General features: G+C 45.6%; 1 protein-coding gene across 5 annotated transcripts in view; it reads right to left on the minus strand.

Moving 5' to 3' along the window:
- Positions 1-17554, minus strand: part of SPTBN1 (spectrin beta, non-erythrocytic 1) — a 116153-nt gene that overhangs the window by 23530 nt on the left and 75069 nt on the right. For 4 of the 5 annotated variants that reach the window (XM_054514341.1, XM_036380029.2, XM_036380028.2 and 1 more), the window contains exons 7-18: positions 17115-17230; positions 16161-16273; positions 15349-15536; positions 13948-14065; positions 12517-12675; positions 11608-11910; positions 10678-10831; positions 9101-9974; positions 8827-8961; positions 7484-8240; positions 7064-7266; positions 2294-2384 (exon numbers count right to left, since the gene is read on the minus strand). In XM_054514341.1, coding sequence (XP_054370316.1) covers positions 2294-2384; positions 7064-7266; positions 7484-8240; positions 8827-8961; positions 9101-9974; positions 10678-10831; positions 11608-11910; positions 12517-12675; positions 13948-14065; positions 15349-15536; positions 16161-16273; positions 17115-17230 — 3211 coding nt within the window. The remainder of the gene's footprint in view (positions 1-2293; positions 2385-7063; positions 7267-7483; positions 8241-8826; positions 8962-9100; positions 9975-10677; positions 10832-11607; positions 11911-12516; positions 12676-13947; positions 14066-15348; positions 15537-16160; positions 16274-17114; positions 17231-17554) is intronic. The other variant, XM_036380031.2, reaches the window with a different exon arrangement.

The raw sequence follows: 17554 nt of genomic DNA on the forward strand, positions 1-17554 counted from the left end.
TTGAGCGTAAAAGTAGATTTTCAGAAAATAATACAGTTCCCTAAATTGCCTCAAAAGCACAGTTGGAGTATTTATTTCTCCAGAAGTTGTTAAGGCCAGGAGAGGGTGAGGCTTCCTCCATCCCTTGCACCTATACACAAGACCCTGGTCCTGCTCTTGGCCCTCTGCATTGCCAAGCCTGCAGGAAGGAAGGGAAGCGCAGAGACAAATCCTTGTGAGCCTGGGGCAGCAGCAAGGCAAGGGAAAGGCTGAGTGCTGCTGCACTTCCAGACTGTGCCAGGAGCCAAGCTGCCAGCCCATCCTGCAGGGAGGCTCACATGGCAAATCCTGCCAGCACACTCTGGGACAGAAACTTCAGAGTGCAGAGTCTGCCAAGAGCTTTCACCAGGGCCCTGGAGAAATGAGCCCAGACAGTGCTGGGGCTTCCAAGCACTCACAGGGAAGGTCAGCTGTAAACTCTTCCCTTGAAGGTGAGCTGAGAAAGAGCAGGAAGTCAAAGAAAACTAAATGGCAACATTTATCACATCTCCTCCAGTCAGAATTTTCTGCTGTCACTGTTTCATTCACTTGGCAAGTTTATTTTACACATTCATCTTGATGAGTGCAAGAAACAGCTGGAAAAGCAGCACCCCAGGACTAACCTGTGACAGTGTTTCTGACTCCTCACTACAACAAGATCTGCTGTTTTCCCCCACCTGTGAGCCCAGAGGGGGGGTTATCACTGCTGGTCTGCTGTAAGTAGCATCATCCCACTGCTCTGGAGTGCCACACTCCTCCCCAGCTCTGCAGGAAGAGTGAGGGGCAGGAGGCCACACTCTCAAACACCTCAGTGAGGGGTGACAGTGACAATGTGGCTGCCCTGGGAAGGGAGGGGCTGCAGAAAACACTCTGCCTTTCCTCAGGTTACAGACAGATGGGAAACTGTCCCTAAGGCAGCAGCAGGCCAAGGGATCATTGCTGGCTGAAATGGGGACTGGCTTAAAGCTGCTCCCTAACAATTCCCAGCTTCACAGGCAGTGCTAAGGAAAAAGCCAAGGGGGAGGTGTTGCCTTGGCTCCCTTCCACCCCACAGGACAGTGTTGCTTCACCTCAAACCCTCCAGCCCAAAGGAGGTGTCAGCAGGTCCCACACTGATGTAAATTTTAAGTTTTCTCAGGAAACAGCCCTTCAATTATGACCAAAGTTAATTCCTCTCAAAGAGAATTGGAGAAATCCCTGACATTTGGATAATTGTAAGTTTGTCTTTGAACTGTGCAGTCGAGACATCCTTGTTTTAGTGGCTGGAGAGAAACAAGGGAGAGGAAAGGCATTCAGGCAGCCAACACCAGAGCTTTTATGCTTTCCTTTTTCTTCCAGTAATATAGGGGGAATAACCAGATCCTAGGGAACACACCCACACTGCCACTGAGGCCAGGAGAGCCCTGAGAGCCAGGGGATCTTTGAACCAGAGCTGTCACAGAGGAAGGAAGAAGCTGCTGCTAATAACAGCAGATTTTTTGCTAATCTGTCATGTTTTAACTACCAAGGAAGAAGCAATTGAAGGCAAGCTCATGGACAGCTTATGCAATGCTGGAAAACATTGAATCCAGGCAACCAAGCAGCAAATATCACTTCCCCAGTTTCTGATCAAAACCTCACAGGCAAAGCTCTTTATTATCTGCCAGTACTCCATGAAATAACCTGAAAATTACTTGATTAATTCCTTGTGCTAGGACAAGAGTATTCTAAACTTTAAAATGTTGTCTTCAGTGTAAACAGTCCATGTAAGTGATTAGAAAATCTGGAAATAATTTCTTTTTTCAAATGTTATAATACTTAACAGTTTTAAACACATGTAACCTATCAGGTAAATCACACATAAATGACACAGCTTAATCTTGCCCCTTTTTTATTCTTAACCTCCTATTCTTCTGACTAATGTTTGCTAGAAATCCCTTGAAATCGCCTGCATCAGGCCACATCCATCTGTACAGCTGCAGACAAAACTCTTAGTAAGTACACTGCTAATCCCACTGCATTCCACATGTTTATAATTTCTATCACAGCAGAAAATCTTCACTGCTTTTGACAGTTTTCTATGTCTTTAGTTTATATGACAAAAGAAAATCTGGTTCATGAGAAAGAAAAAACAAACATTACTTTTTGCAGTGGTATGGTCAGAGGTTTTTTTATGTTTACTCCACACTAAATACTGCTGGATGACTGAGCATTCCAGCCCTCATAAAATATGGAGTGAGAATGCTCTTCTGCAGGATGCAGCTTTCAGCAATAAAAGTGAAAGGCCATGATTTACCTCTTGGCAATCCTGAAGAAACTTTTGGAGATCCCTGTTATCTTTCAGTCTCATCAAAAGTTCACTGGCTGCTTCACGGTTCTTCCTATGTCTGGTCAGAAAAAAAACAACAGAAAAAGGAAATGAAATAGGCATTTCATGAAAACTGTCACTGTTGGGTTCTGGAGCCTCTTTGGACTACAGGTGCTGGGAAGTTTGTGGTGTGTGTCCTTTGCTGCCTTTCAAAGGACATTTTGGAGTGTGTTATTTAATGGGCTCACTGAAGTTCCACATCTCCTTGTTTTTGTGACCTGTTAAATACACACAGAACATTCTGAAGTCAGCAGGGTTTCACAACATGCTATGGACAGAATTTGGCCACTCATTTTAAGCCCACAGGAGAGTTCAGGCTGTTTGCCAAAACACACAAGAAAACGGCAAATTGCACAGTAAGATGAAGTTGTGTGGCCCTTGCAGGGTGCACCTGCTGGAATGCTCTTGGTAAAAGACCTTCAGTACCTCCTTGTCCTGCACAAAGCTGAGCTGGGCCACAGAACCTTCCCAAGGCTGTGTTTACCTACGTGCAGCATCCATGGGTGGTTCTGCACACAGAAGCTTTATGGAAGCACTTGGAACATATTTTTCAGAGTGTTTAAGAGCAGCCAGAAGAGAAGGAAAGGTTAATCCAGAAGCCCTAATTTGATTCACCCCTGTTTGCCCCTTGAAGGATGAGTCACGCTGGCAGTCCCAAAGGTTGTGGTGGGTCCTTCAAATGGAATGGGGCTGATTCCCAAGGTACCTCTGGGCATGTTTTTAAAAATGCTTAATTTGGAGTAGTTATCCCTGTCCTTCCATCCTTTCATTATTTATGAGGCAATTAACAAGGAAGAGACAGAGTAAAGAAGACAATTTTTATTTACTGCTCATTGTGCTAGGCTTATTCCTATTGCACTGTGCAGGGGTTTAAAGTGAAATATTGCTGCCATTTGTAATAAGAGAAATATGGATTGAGAGTTGGAAATTATTTTAAAGGGTGGCAATTTATAAGATGAGCTCAGCACATGCTGGCAAAAGCTAAATAAATCCATGTTAGTGGAGATCTCCAGAGACTCATGATACTCCAGAAGACCATAAATCACATGCTGATGACAACTGGATTATGACACCACTTTTCCTGATCTGCAGTAAGTTACCACAGCAAGCTCTCTGGCACCAATTTAGTGACTTCAGAAACTCAAGGAATACTTGGGAGACACATTTTCTATAAAAGCAAAAGGTCTGTAGGCAGAGGAATAGGAGAAAACCCTTTAGAGGACTACAATTTGCTTCTCTTTGGCCTCAACAGCTGCCTTGAATCAACCAGGCAAGCAGCATCTCTATAGGTGCAGTCAAGAAAATGATTTATGGATTGCACGGCAAGGAAGACACGTGGAACCATCAAAGCAACAGCCTGGAGTCCAAGCCCAGGTGAGGCTGAAGTTTTGACAGAGGAACACAAAGGAAAAGACACAAACTGTGCCTTAGGAAAAACCTCTCTAATGAGGCAAACATCCCTGGGTTTGACTCCACTCTTTCTTGGCTGGCTTTTGTATGCCTGGGCAAACACACTGCATTACTCAGGTTGTTGAAATGAAGCAAAGAACTGCTTGGGTGATTTTATCAGGCTGATTTCAGAGATTTAAGGTTAGATTACATTACAGACTCATGTATTCTGGAGAGGACACGAGTTGGGAAGTTTAAAGGAGAACTTTCATGGTGCTTGAATAGATTTAAGTACAGAAGTTCTTATGTTGAAAAAATCCAAATTTTAAAAAACTAATAAAAATATCTCACATGGAGTGTTGGAAATACTGACTAGAAGGACTTTGCAGGAAACCATGCAGGGACATCAAACAGATGATGCCATAGCATAACAAATATGATCTTTGGTGCTTAGAGCTATGTAACTGTACAAGGGTGTTTTGTTCAAGGTGACCTGGAGTGAGCATTTTGAGGATGGGCACTGCTGGAACAGATAGGAGTTCCTGTGTTTTCTTCACTGACTTTTTAATGGGAATAAAGGATTTTAAGAAGTTATTTAGTCTGTTCTCCTGCTCCAGACTAGCTTTACCTAAATATCAATAACTCCTTGTTCAGATATCCCTAAATTCTTTTAAAGAATTCACACTTAAGGTTGTCAATGACTGCTTCTTACTAATTTGCTAGAACAGCTTGTGGAAGAATAGTTTGCTCTGCAGACTCCAGTTATTTAGAATGGCTTTGAGTTCTGTATCACACACAGGAATTACTCTATAAGTGTAAGATCTGTTCAGCACAAAGAGGTGTCTGACACAAATTAATCCAGAATTTGCCCGGTGTCCCCAGGTTGACTCCCAGAGGCCCCTGAGAATGCTGACAGTGCTGAAAACTGACAAAACCACTTGTGGTTTAACTGTAAGCCTGTGGGTTTCAAAGCCTGTGCAGAAATAATAAATCTTACACATGGTGTGAATGCAGCTGCCTGCTAGGAATCCTGAGATATATGAAAGGCAGTTTTAGCTTCTTTCATTGCTCCAGCAAACAAGGCACTCTCCCTTCTGAATGGGCAAGAACAAAACTTACTTCTGTTCTCTGTTGAGCAGAAAGTTGCACAAATACAAAAGTTGATGTAAAACAGGCTCAGATCACAACCTGTGCTACTGTCCTTAGGCTAAATCTCCCTTGCAGAATCAGAGGCACGAGCAGGCACATGGAGAGGGGCAGTTCCCTAACACTCTTCCGAGAGAAAACGGAGGAGAAAATGCTTCAGAGCAGCAGAAGTCACCCAAGCAGGGACAGCTGCACAGGGAGAACAGCTTCTTTCCCAGCTGGAAAAGCTAGTTGGTGATAGCTTGATGTAAACCCATCTTCTCCTTCCCTTACCCTTACTGCATGTCCTTATGCTCATTCATTCTTGCTTGTGAACTGCACTAAAAAGTTGTGCTCAAGTGTTCCTTTCCTATTGCACTTTCCTTCCTCTTGTGCCATCCCTATTGAGATGGGAACCATCCCAGGGCAGGGCCAATGGGGTCTCCTCAGGAACAGCTCAAAAGCACCACTGCAAAACCCACTCTGAACAATACCAGAAACTACAAAGAGCTCCTTATGGGAAGTACGGAGCCACTGCACATATTTGTGCTTGTTTGTTTTGGTCCTTTGTCAGACATCCAGGTGGAGCTCGGCTGGGAGAGCCACTTTTTGTGCAAGCAAAGAGGCTTCCTTTGCTACCCCTCCCAGTGCAGGCAGCCCCAGGGCTTTGTTCTGGAGGCTTATCAGCCCCCCAGAGCCGGGGAGCAGCCACACGGATTTCCTGGACAGCAGCTCCGGATGGTTTTTGCAGCGCTCGGCATAAATAGCTCTGGAATTGAGGAAATGCTCAGTTCCAGCAGGAGCTCCAGCACACGTCCCCCAGGCAGGACAGCAGGGACAACGGGGCACAGAGGAGCAGCTGCACTAGGGTGACAGCCACCAGGACATGGGCTGAAGCTGTGTCTCACCCCAGCCACTTCAGACTGCAAGATGCAGCTGCCCATTTGCTATGATATCCTTGGATGCTTTCCTTTCATTCCAAAAGCTGCAGAAAGAGGACACCTGACCAGAAGGCTGGGATTAAGCTCTCCTGCTTTCCTAAGTGGATGGGAAAACTTAGAGTAGAGGGCCCTTAGAGAGGGTAAATAAGGAAAATCACTGTCCTAGTTGCCCCCTTGATTGTTTTCATATAAACTCCTCTTCCTGGCCTTTGCAGATTTTCTCTGGGATCTAGAGCTAAGCTGGTGAGAGAGAGAGAATGTGGGGTAGCCTGGGGGTTCAGCTGTCAGAGGCCCTCAGCAAACTCTGGGAACAGCAAGAGCTGCCTTTCCTGAAGCCATGAAGCATGGCTGAAGTGCGTGCACACACAGTGGGACATCTCTGCCCAAACAGGAAACGTACAACATTTTCTGAACTACTTCAGTTCAGTTTCTCCTTGGAGATGAAGGCACCAGGAGAACCTGAGCTTACCAGCTGTGGGGGGATGGAAGTCTGATGGGAAGGTCATCAGTGACATTTCACAGCTCACTGCTGTGCTCTGACACTCACAGTGCCTTGAAAGACTCCACTGTTATCCAAACCAAAAGCAGAAAGAACAACAGCCATCAAAACTGAACATTTGGGTTTCAAAGAAAAAGAAACTTTTAATGTTCTACAGCATCCATGCCACAGCCAGAGAGAGAAAGCAAAGCACTTGTTCTGGGATGAAAGACACACTTGTACCAGTGCTTCCTAATCTGATCCCAGAAGGGCCAGACAAGCTGGAAGAGGTGATCAAAGTCGAGTGGGTGGGGTGCATGTAATGCCAATTACACCCTTGAAGAGCCACATTCCTTCTCCAGAGGAAGGACAGGAATAAGTTATTGTAATTACACCAGCTCAGGGGCAGCAGAGGAAACTGAGACTGGTGGAACCAGACACAGCCAACTGCTGCAGCTCCCACCAGAGCATCAAGTCTGCTCATACTCCAAGAATTACAAGGCAACACTCAAACAACCAAATTCTGGGTAGGGAGCTCATTACCTACCAAGCCTCTAGAAAGTGGGAAAGTTATTGTTTAACTAAGATGAGCCTGGTGCATTCTTGAAACATGACAGTTCCTACTTTTCCATGAGACAAAGAAAACAGTCTGGAACAGACATTTTCTAAGCTGTTACTTTGCCTTTGAATCCTGATAAAAGGGAATCTCTCAGAGAACAGAATTGAAGGAGGAACAGCTACATTGTACCATCATTCTGCCCTTACCTGTCATCAATTGAGTCCACTTTCTCCTGGATTTTATCAGAGTTAATGTTCCCATCACTAACGAGCCTCCTGCCTGTCTCCACAACTGCATTGATCTTTTCTTCATTGGCATCCATGGTGGTCATGAAATCCTCCTGCTTTTTAATAGCAGCTTCTGCTCCTTCCAAGGTGGTTGGCATCTCTGTGTGCGCCAGAACATACTCCTGGGATTAAAGAAATCAGAGAGAAAACTGTTACACTCAGGCTATGCTGCTGTTCCAACAGCAGACACCTCCCAAGAACAGTTTGAAGTAAAATACAGTAAGAAAAGGACAATTTGTCTGCTTGTGGCTCTCCTGCCAATAGATTTGGTCTGTTAATTGCTTGAAGTACACAGTGCCAAGCTGTAGAAATGAAGTCAGGTATATCTTGACCACTTGCCTGGTTATTAAGGAAAGCTTCTGCTTGCTTGGTGTCTCTGAGGAACAGCTGGTAGGCATGAGACTGGGAAAGGAGATTTTGCCTGTTCTCCCACATTTTGTGAAGCTCATTCCATCCGGTGTCCAAAGCCTGCAGGCGCTGGCGCAGGAACATGTACTGAGCGTCAGTTTGTCCTTGTGTCACCATCTCACCCATGTCCCTCATCTTCTGATAATCTTCCTCATAGTTGTTGATTTCATTCTTGATATTCTCGTGCTGAGTGAGCAGCTTCTCAGCCTCTGTCAGGGTGTTGGGCATGTCTTCGGAGGCAATTGCAGTCTGTGTTCTGGAGAGCCAGGACTGGAAGTCATCCAGATCTCTCAGGAACTGCTGCAGCTTGCTGGCCTCTCCCAGGGACTCTTCCCGGTTCTTCAGGGTGGTCTTCATTTCTTCCCACACGTCGTTGATCTCTGCAAGCCGTGAAAGGATGGCTTGTGCCTGGTCAGGATGCTCTGATTCCAGCTTCTCTGCCTCCTTCTGCAGGTCACTGAGCTTGGCTTCGATGGCCACCAGGTCCCGTTCCATGCCCGTCAGCTTCCTCTGCAAGGCCATCACTCCAGCCAGGTCGTTACCCAGGTCTTGTGTGGACTCAATCACTTTGGTCTTTTCCCTGATCCAGGATTTGGTTTCATTACATTCAAGATGGTAGTTCTGGATACTCAGAGCAGAGAGCAGAGCATCCTTCTTCCTATCTACCAGTTCTCTGAACTGGCTCCACCTGAAATGTGTGAGGAGAGGAGAGCAGAGAAATTGAGATTTGTGGGAAAAGGATGTGGCAGCATTGCTGAGTGAGCAGCTGCTCTCAGCAGCTTGGTAAACCCAGCTACTCAGGGTTTCCTCAGTCCTTCCCACACCATCAGTATTTCTAGCAAAACAATCATTAACCCAGATATGGTCTGTATTAGAATGTGACAAGTACCAGCACTCTGAATATAATTTTTCCTCAAGAGAAAAATTGGCAGTTACACCAACTTTTCACACTCCCTTGGTTCATTCTGAAGCTAAAAAATGCAGGAGTTTACACAAAACTATATTGATTTCTTTTTTATCATAGTAATTATTACAGTCAATTTCCATCTCTCAAATCAAGGTACTGACACACTCAGGGCCTGTTTAAGTCAAGAGCAAAACTCTACCTGATAATCAAGTATTTGAAAGGCACAACTCTTTCCTTTTGAAGCCTTAAAGATACTTCAGGTAACAGCATCAGAATATCTTTAAAAAGCCTACTTAAGAAAATCAAATGACCCCACCATACTTGTTCCAGCTGGTGTGATGTTCCTGAGCACGAGGCTTTCACTTACCTTGTGTTGAGTTTATCTTGCTGTGCTTTGATCTTCTCCCCAGGGTGGCCACTGTGCATCAGCTGCCTGGCAATCTGGTTCACCACGGCCACACGGGATGCCTGGTTGTTCATTTCTGGCTCCAAGCTTTCAAACCTGGAGTGGGGGGAAAACAAACAAACACAAGATCCCCCAGGCATTAGAGAATCTGAGCCACAGGCAAGCTGGGAAAGGTAGCTGGGGTAAAACACTTCCACCCAGTATTCCCCAAACTTCCTGGTAAAGGCATTCTCACCTGTGCTGGATCACTTCCAGGTCCTCAAGCTTCTCTGGAATCTGCATATTATTCAGCCACTTCTCCTTTTCGTCGATCCAAAGCTCACAAGCATCTGCCTCGCTGAACATCTTATAGAGAGCGAGGGTATCCTGCAGGGCCTGTTTACGCAGCCGGGTCAGCTCAGCAACCTCTTTGTATCTCTCCTCGATTCCGGACAACCTGCCTTGCACATCCGGAGACTCCGCGTGCTCCTGCGGCAGGGCCTTGGCCTGCTCGTGAAGAGAGTCGATGGTCGGCCGGTAGCTCGCAATCTCTTCAGCCACATCTTTGTGCTTCTTGACCAAGGACTGAGTGGAATATTCATCATGGCCAACATCATTGCTGGAGACAATCTTGAGGATGTCCAACATCCACGCATCAATATCGTCAGCATCAGCCTGGAACTGGTGAAGGAGAGAGGCTTCCTCCAGCCGCTTCTTCCTAATGGCAGATAACTGCTCCAGGTTAGCCCACTGCTCCCGGATATCCTTAATTCTTTCTCTGATCTTCTCAGACCCAAAATGCTCTTCCGCGATCATGTCTTCACCTTCTTTTATCGCCTGCTGAAAGTGGCCGCTGCGGCCGCTCATCTCATCCTCAAACGCCTTGTGTTTACTCAAGAGTCGGACGACACTGGTTAGGTCCTTCCCGTAGTCATCAGATGACAGGATCTGCTCCTTCTCCCTGATCCAGCCCTCCTCTTCAGCCATTTCCCAGAAGAATTTCCAGAGGCGCCGGGACTCCTCGAGGCGCGCGCGGCGCTCGGCCGCGAGCTGGCAGAGCTCCTGGTAGCAGAACTCCATGTGAGCCACGCGGTCCCGGATCACCTGTGGGTCACAGGGCTTGTAACCTGCTGGGACAGAGAACGTGGATTACCACCTGGGCTAGCTCACTCCCATCCCCACAGCTTGGGGGGAGCTGTGAATTCCTCTGAATTCACAGAGCTCTGAATTCCTACGCGTGCCAGCTACAAGGTTTACATGAAATAATCCATGGTTAGTCTAAGGAAAGTGAGGGGGAAGTGTTCAAGCTCCACCACACAATATCACAGACCAGAAAATACTATTCTCTCCAAAAGACAAAAAAAAACCCAAAAGGAAAGATATTCATGACTGTTTCCAATGAGACAAAATTCACTGAGTTCAGATTTATACACAACTGCACAAAATGGACGCCATTTACTCTGTTAGCAGCGCTGGGCTCTTGGGAATTGCTTCCTTTTAGGATAAATCAGGACACCATCAGACTGGGTCCAACAGTCTGTGAAAATGTTTGCATTAGGAACACAGCATGGGGAACTGAGGCGACCTCTACAAAGTCACAGCAGCTGCTGGTGAGCAGTGTGACATCCCATGCAAGGCACAATGCCACACTCAATTCCTGAGCAGGCTCCTGGACAAATGAATCACTGAAATGCGGAGTACAGAGGGAACAAATGGAGCTGGATTCTCTCATTATGGTGGGGAATTTAGTTAACCTATCTTGCAGAACTAATGAGTCTCACAGATAACCTCATAGGTAATTAAGACAAAAGGGGTATGTTGGGTGCTGGTTACCTTCTCCATCGGTGGCAAACTTCTGAGCAGAGGCATTGACCCCTCTCACTCTCTCAGCCTGAATAGCAATGTCAGCTTCCACCAGAGCGTGTTTCTGCAGCAGGTCCTCAACTCCCAACAAATGCTTGCCATAGTCTTGGGACAGTAAAAGCACCTGAACAAAATGAGGAAGACAAGTAAAACAGGCCATAAGCTGTTTGCTTCTTTGGGACTCCAGGCACTGTTATCTGTTGGTACCTTAGGTCAGAGGAACTCCAAGCCCATAATGACAGAAATTTCAAATGTAGAGACATGGCTGATACAAATTTGAGCCAGCAGTTTTGAAATCACTGGCAACCATGAAGAACTTGACTGGTCTTTAATGAATTTGCAGTCTAGGATGCTGAGAGGCTGAGTTAGCTCAGCAGGGCCAAGGAGCAGCACTCAGCCAAAGGTGCTGTGGGCTCCTGCTGAGCTGTTTCTTTCCTCCAACAGCTTCCAAGTTCTGCTGGCTGATGCACAACTTGTGGTCCTTTCCCTTCCCGGATCCCAGGAGAACAGACAGGAAGAAATTCAAGCTTTTTAAAGCAGAGAGGTGAAGAGGTGACTTGCTCCCCATGTAAATCATGATGGAGAGAGATTATTTAATTCCCTTTTACCAAATCTGTCATCTTTACCCAAGCACTGTGACCAAAACTTGTGGGCTCTATGAGACAAACATGAAGCTGGAAAGTAGCTTTTTATAGGAGTGAACTTGTTCTTTTTCCTTAATGTGGTTTTAATCTTTATTGTTAACTAATCATAAGGAATTTGTTCACTGCTCTTGAATGTGGATCTTCTGGGTCTCTTTACTAAACCAGAGGGGCAGAATGAATCTTAAAACTTGACAGAAAGGGACACGTACACCTCTGAGCAATATTTGGCCTGCATTCTCAAAGGACTTCCACCCACCTTCATCTCATCCATCCAGTCCATAATGTACAGCATTTCCTGGAAAATCTTCTGCAGCCCGAGGTTCATCTCCAGGCGCTGTCTCCGTGCCCGGAGCAGCTCCAGGAGATACTCCCACAGGCGGATAACATTGTCCTTCCTTGCAGTGATGCGTTTGATGTCATGGTAGTTTTCGGTCTCGAGCTCCTTCGCCACGGCCACCACGGCCTGAACGCGCTCCTCGTACGCCGCGATGTCCGTCTCGATGGCCTCGTGCTTCTTCGTGGCAGCCTCCACTGCTGGGAGGTCAAAGCCAAAATTGTCCTGCAAAGACAGAGGAACTTCTTCAGGAATGGCTGCTGAGGACTAAAGTCTCACTGCTCAACCTCTGCTGTCAGTTCTGACTTGGCAAAACACGCTTGTTAGCAAATCCAGGACCTCAAAATGCTCCCAAGAGTCTTCTTTAAATAAAATAAGAGATGCCGCTGATAATAAAGGACCACTGATAAAATCAGAGATATTTTTCACTGCCCTTGGGGGAAGAATCACATGGCCATCAGGATTAGTCTGGGGCTGATCTAATACTATCATTTCTAATATTAAACAATAAAATTAACTCCTAGGCTAATTTCACTGAACTCACCAAAATATTCAGAAAAAGAAAATATTGACTGTGGGTAGTTATTTCCTCATCAAATTCTCCTGACCACAGTCTGGTAGGTTCAAGGAAGGGAATCCCAAATGTATAAAAGAGAGGATGTACAGTATATACACATATAGAGTAACTAAACACAATAAATAAATATACACCTATATTAATGTAGTAAAATATGAGACACAGGGAAAAAAATGTTCTCCTTGCAAGAACTGCATCCTGTAATTACTCATGGGAACCATTTTAGTCACCCAGACAATTTCTGAGAGCAGCACCTGAGAAACGAGACGTTGATTTTCACTCAGCCAAGTTTCTCTCATAGCTGCCTTGCGATCGAATCTCCGTGCAAGTTGTTCCAGTTTCTCTTGTCTGATGAGCTCATTTCGCAGTGCCAGTTCTCTTTCATGTTCAGCTTTTTCCAGTCTTTCCCAGGCCTGAAGATGTGGAGGAAAAACACATGGCTTCTAAACAACACATTCTTACAAGATTATGATAAATCCCATCTCCTTTGCATGAAATCAGGGCTGAAGTCACCACAGGCAACTTTCACCAAACTGGTTCAATTATTTATAAGCCCATAAATCCAGTTTGCACTGGCTGGCCCTACACCTTGTTTGCTAATTTAAACACGTGACTTAAAATCTGTTCTCAATTAATCAGTCATTTTCTGAGCAAGTTGTTTATCCCAGATTCATTTTCTCCTTTCTTACCCCTCTTCCCAACAAAGCCTAAGGAAACCACCTGGCTTGAATGTGTAAGAAAGTGTTTCTTTAAAAAAATAAAATCTCCTGAGTGCTACTCCGAAACATGCAGATTCTATCTTCCTCCTTTAGGAAATGGGAATTAGAGATTCATGGCCTCTCACCTCCAAAATCAACATACAACTGTTGTTCTTTACTACACTTTGGAAAAGAAAACAACTGCAGAATTTGGCTACTTCTGGTGCTTACAAGTCCTTTATTCCCGCCAAGCCAGAAGTTACTCACATGCATGATGATAATATTACAAAAATCAGCAGTCTTAGAAGCATGTTGGAAGTCAGCTAATCACCTCTCAGATCTTACAGACAACAAAAACCCCTCAATTAAACATAAACTAAATCTAAATCCAAACAGATGTGAAACTGCCTGAAACACAACTATTTTGGGCATTCCTCCAGCAACCAGGGGAGCTGAGCAGTTTGCTGCTCCCTGGGATGAGGCCACAGACACCCACAACAGCTGGTCTGGGACTGCCAAGCACGATCAAACACAAAGGAGAAAGCTGCCAGGCTGAAGCTGTTTGTTATCCTTGAGAGTGCCTGTCAACTCTGCTGTGCCCAGCCCTGCCCTGGCAGCTGCAGCTGCAGAGAGCAGGCTGCAGGACCCCAGAGGGATCCACGATGCCCAGGCAGGGCACTGGGAGGTGAAGGGGAGGGCACAGCACCTACTGCTGCTGTCTTCTGTCCCTTCTGTCCAACAGCCAGGACCACGAGGGGCAAGGCAGAGCTGGCAGCCCCAGCAGCAGAAGCTCCTACAGATGCTGAGGACAGCCCAGGCCTGGCTCAGGGTAGTAAATCTGACCTATGGGAAAAGGTCACCCCACCTCACCCATCCCTTAGAGCCTTACATCAAGGCTGGAGATCACAAGTGTTTTTGAGAAGAACAAATGTGGTTGAGAGAAAACAGCAATATCCTGAGTCACAGGGGAGGAGCTGCACAGTTTACCTTGTTAATGTCAGAGATGAGTTTGCCCTCCCTTGGCATGTACACTTTCTGATTGTTGGCTCTCATTTTGCTTTGGATGGTAAAAAGCAGCACTTCCAGGTTTCCTTTTTCTGTAAATCTAAACAAAATTTTGCAAGAGAATTGAGCTACAGTCAAACTTTCATTACTAAGGTATACATTGCTACGGTATAATTATAGAATCATGGTTTGACAGAATAGTTTGGATTGGAAAGGACCTTAAAGCCCATCCAGTTACACTCCCTGCCATGGCAGGGACACCTTCCACCATCCCAACCCTGTCCCACCTGGTCTGGAACACTTCCAGGGATGGGGCAGCCACAGTTTTTCTGGGCAACCTGTGCCAGGGCCTCACCACCCTTACAGGGAAGCACTTCTATAAAATATTGAGCATAGTCAACTATAATAAACTATAATAAAGCACTTGTTTAAAATGCTGACATGGTGAATGGTGCATTCACATAAACACCTCCATCTTGTGTGGAAGCTGGGAGCAATGGAAATAGCCCACACTTCCCCTGGAGCCAGTTGGGGCAGACAGCAAAAGCAACTTCACAGAAGTCAGCTGTCTGAGTGTTTGGATTTAAACCCCTGGGGGACAGGAAAAAGCTTTTTTTTCATTCTAGTACGTGCACTGTCCTAGGTCACTCCATCAGCACAAGAAATGCAAGTTTTATTTAAAGCCCTCTGCAGTCAGTAAACTCTTCCCACTGTTTTCCCTGTGCTGTATGCCTGGGAAATAAACAAACTCCATGGGCATTAGGGAATAGTCTGCAACTTTAGAAGAAGTCTGGATCCTGTGTAATGTTTTGGGTCATGATTATTATTCATTAGAACTCAAATTAGACAAAAATAATAAACAGATTTGATATCACAATCCTAAAAGAGGCTTTCCAGAAATAAGTTGCCCCGTTTTGCTTGTATCAGTTTGAGCAAGTAGAGCTGTTTGACAAAGCCAGACACGTTTCCTCTTCATGTTGGATAAGCAGTAGGGATCTTTTAATAGCAGCATTTTGGTATTATCCACTGCTATTAAAAGCACGAGTGGTGACATTGCTGTACTACCACAGTATGCTATTACCACTCATATGATAAGACAGGCATCCCAGGGCAGGGACAGCTTCCAGGACTCCCAGATCCTGTGGGAGACACGCTTTTCTCTTCGCTGTTGTTATTATTTGCACACTGAACAGCACAAAGCAAACGGGCCCCAAGAAACATCAATGAGCACCAACCAGGAATAGGAGAGCTGGGCTCGCTCAGGAAAATAAATTCTTAAGCCACAGCTAAAATTACTTGGATGTGTTTGTTTTTTTAAAAAATCAATGAGTGACTAAGCCAACAAGACCAGTGACTGTTGTGTTAAGCTGAGATTAAACTCACTTGGGTGGTTTCTCCACTGTGCGGTAAGTGTTGAACGCCTGCAGCTGCTGCTGCACCCCAACCAGGGAGTTGGCGAATTTGCGATTGTTGAGGATGATAATGGTTTGCTCAATCCACTCCAGCAGGTCAGAAGCCAGGGACTCGTATTTTTCTATCATTTTCTCTGTTTCAATGGCATTGTCAAGCACCTGCAGCAGCAGCACAACACACATGAGTCACAAGGGCAGTGCTCTTCAGTCATTTAAATCCAACAAGCCACATAAAAGAAACTGCTGGAAGACTTGAGTTGTGAATCAGAGTGCTCACTGCCGGGATCCCTGAGAAATGAGAGCTTGGCATTTTTCAGCACTAAATTCCCAAGATCCCACAGCAATAGGGGGGCAGAGCTGAGGCTCACACAAGGATTCATGTTCAGTCAGCCAGCTGTAAGGACTGGGGCAGTGTGGCCAGAGGACAGAGAATGACTGCACATGTTTTAAATTAGGGACTTTTCCAGAGGAGACAGAGGGCCCAGAGGGTGAGGAGCAGTTAATGAGAAAGGAAAAGTAGTAATGATGCAAAATGAACAAGCAAAAATAAAACACCAGCCAAGTGTTTTCTAATGTGAGGCAGCTGGAAATTAACTACTCCTCATAGTCACATGGGAATATTTAACATTCAAAATATGTTCAAAAGCAAAAAAAAAATCAAAATTACCAGAGAGTGGACTCTTTAAATATTAACACCCAAGAGGAAAAAGAAAATCAAAAATGTTTTGCCTGCTTTGTAAATGATATAATTTAATTTGTAATTTATAATTTAAACTGGCAGACCTTTCCAATACGTTTTCCTTCGACAGCCAAAGCTTTCATCTTGGAGAAGTAGTGGTAATATGTCACCACATAGGTGATGATTGACTTTTCATCAGGGTGATCAACACTGATATCTGCAAACCAAACAAGAGTTATCTCAGCATGCTGAGGCTGCAGGGCTTACACCAACAGAGCTCAGAGTGCACCAAGGATACATTTGGGAGTCAGAGATGGGTTCAGTGGCAGTTCAGCCCCTAAGGTTGTTTTCCTAATAAAAAGTGAATTGAGCAGCTTTGCATTGGTTCTGGCAGTAGTGTGGACTGGGGCTAAAGCTTGGGGCCTTTGGGCTTTACAGTCAAGTTCCAGACTTTGCCACAGCTTCTGCACAGCCAAATAACTCCTGTGGTGTGTGTGAGTTGACAGAACTACTGTTAATTGACAACTGCAGTGCTGTGTCAGCATTTGGAGAGAGGAATTCAAACTTATGTCTGTCCAGGTGAATCTGAGAGATACAGGTGGAAAACAAATATTTCTCAGCAATTCTGAGGCACTGGAACATAAGCAAGAAGAAACTTGCCCAAACACATCACTCCTGCCCTGTGACACAAAAGGCTCTTGCCCCAGCACTGGGAGCACACACATTCCCACAGAAGCACAGGCACTCTGCTCCTCTGCTTCTCTTCCTTCTCAGAAGGAAGCCTCTGACTGGAATGACTTTATGGACACATGGCCAGGCCAACAAACTTGTCAGATGGCAGTAAATAAACACAGGATTAAGGGCTCTTGTGCTACTGCTGCTCAGTTTGCTGCTGGAGAAATTTCACACTCTCTCCCTCCCTCTCTGCCTGTATCACCAGGTGAGTCAGCAGCATCCAGCTGCTCTTGGACACAAAAAGCTGTCACAGAGATGTGCTCTGACATGGAGGGGGGGGGGAGGAAAGAGCCCTTAAGTGCTGAAACTGCTGGAATTCTTACCCTCAGGGTCGAGGAGCTTGGTAAGACCAAGGTGCTGCTCTGCAAGGTTAAAAGCATTCTGCAGATTGTAGTGTGCATTTGATTTCTTCAGCTTGTCAAAATCAATCAGATCAGGCCTAGACAGGATGGAAAATTCTTTAGATTTCCCAAAGCACAGTGCAGCCACCCTCAAATGAACTAAAATCTCCAACCCTTAGAAAACCCAGCCAAGGTTTCACATGCCCTGTGCATTTCCCAGCAGTGTTAAAGGAATGAAGGAATGCCCAGCACATGGCACAGCAGGACCTGGCCATGGGAGAAAGAGGAGGGGCTTAACAGGAGGGAAGGTGACCCTAGAGAAGAGAAGAACAAAGCTGTGGTCATGAGTCTCTCCTCATGCCCATGGAAGCATGCAATCCATCTGGATTAACTCCACCTGAGCTTGCCATGAGCAGCATCCC

Source organism: Molothrus ater, chromosome 3, assembly GCF_012460135.2.
Source record: "Molothrus ater isolate BHLD 08-10-18 breed brown headed cowbird chromosome 3, BPBGC_Mater_1.1, whole genome shotgun sequence".
Taxonomy (NCBI): Eukaryota; Metazoa; Chordata; class Aves; order Passeriformes; family Icteridae; genus Molothrus; species Molothrus ater.